Below are 1,553 nucleotides of genomic sequence, written 5' to 3'. Positions count from 1 at the left end.
GGCGAAGGCCGTCTGGCATAACAAGTTGATGGCCGTGCATTTGCCGTTTGCCGTGCATTGCTGTGTGCGCGCCCGGGCACTTTCAGCTAACTCCCCCTGTGCCAGTGGCACACCTGATGGAAACCTCCTGTGTGATCAGGACATTTCTAAGGGTCTGCTGCTGTTACTGATTGGCATTTCTCCCTTTTTGGAGAGGCATATAAAGGCAAGAGAAAAAAAAAAGAGTTTAGGGGCAGGTAAAATCCATCCCTCGATTGTCTTCAGGAGGCCGCTCAAAGCAAAGAGCTTGTGTTTGACGCAAAATGGAGCGACGTGCCCGCTCCGTCTGGCAGGGCAAGCTCATGGCTGGAGCTGAGCTGGCACTGGCACTTGCTCCAAGTCCAGAGCCCTTCTAGCTCCAGCCAGACTTTGCTAGACACCCCTGCCCTCCCAGCTGATCCCCCCTGCGTGAGAAGGGTCTGCCCTTGGCTCTGCTTGTGCCTTCTGCAGCAGTGTGTCCTCCTGAAGAGCTTGTAATGTGCGAGCATGTGTCACCATTGAGCACCTGAGCTAGTGCAGAGGCAAAGATGTGTTCTTTGGCCTCACTCTGCTCGGCTTTGGGCCAAGGCAAGGGAGCAGGCCTGCTGTCCTGCGGTTTGTCGCTCCAGTAAGGTGGTCTGGAGTTCTGAGAAGCCCCGTTGGAAGGGGGAGATGCTTAAGGGCTGGTTGTTGCAAAGCAGGGGAGGAGATTTGGGCAGGCTGCCTTACCTTTCCCAGGCAGTAGTCTGCCGGTCCTGGCTTCACTGTTTTGTCACCTCCAATTCCACTTTTGCTTCCCATCGTGTACACGGGAGCCCTTTTCTTGTAGGTGTCCACTTCCACCTTGGGGAATGCAGCAGGACCTGGCGTCTGTAAGAGAGGCAGGGAGGTTGTTGGGTACAAAAGGCAGCAAACAAGAACAACAAAAGTTGATTCTTGCCGGGTGCCCACGCGGGCTGCGCTAGTTGAGCTGGCTGGCCAGAGAAGTGGCGTGAGAGGCACGGAGCGATTGGAACAAGGGCCCCTCCTGTTCCCCTGCAGAGGCAGATTTCGCAGAGGAGAGGGAGATTCCCATTACTGCCGATGAGTTTTGCCCCACCAAAACTGTTAGTGTTGGAAAGCGAGGGACTGCGGGTGTCGGCGTTGCTGTTGGCAGCAGGAGAGCCACGGGACCCATGGCTCCTTGGGTTTTGCTGCTGGTGCAGGGAAGTGGGCGTGAAGAGAGGCTGCAGCAGGAGTCAGAGCCCTCCGGCCCTGAGGAGAGCAGCTGCGAGACAGCAGAGAAGCGTAGCTCACCTTGGCGAGGTCTTCAGCAAAGCCGTTGTGCTTACTCTTCCCTTTCATGGAGTAGCAGGGGCTGGCGTGGGTGTAGGCTGTGTTGGGTCCCACCAGCCTGGGCAGGGTGTAGGTGCCAGGACCTGGAAGGGGAATGGGAAGAGAGCGTGTGTGAGTCCGGCAGGGAGAGGAGCAGCGCCTGGGTGGGAGAGAAGCAGCCTGCCAAGCCTGCTGCGAGGAGCTTGAAGGATGTCTCGCCC

General features: G+C 57.5%; 1 protein-coding gene across 1 annotated transcript; it reads right to left on the bottom strand.

The window, feature by feature from the left end:
- Positions 1-747: 747 nt before the first annotated feature.
- Positions 748-1,436, bottom strand: LOC104837529 (outer dense fiber protein 3-like; the record flags this gene model as incomplete). The annotated part of the gene is made up of 2 exons (XM_010576731.1): positions 748-888; positions 1,315-1,436. Coding segments are annotated over 2 exons (263 nt in total), but the record flags the coding sequence as incomplete, so codon positions are not given.
- Between the last annotated feature and the right edge of the window lie 117 nt (positions 1,437-1,553).

This window comes from Haliaeetus leucocephalus, unplaced genomic scaffold, assembly GCF_000737465.1.
Source record: "Haliaeetus leucocephalus isolate CR32 unplaced genomic scaffold, Haliaeetus_leucocephalus-4.0 Scaffold37, whole genome shotgun sequence".
NCBI classification, from domain to species: domain Eukaryota; kingdom Metazoa; phylum Chordata; class Aves; order Accipitriformes; family Accipitridae; genus Haliaeetus; species Haliaeetus leucocephalus.
This window is presented reverse-complemented; position numbering and strand designations above follow the sequence as displayed.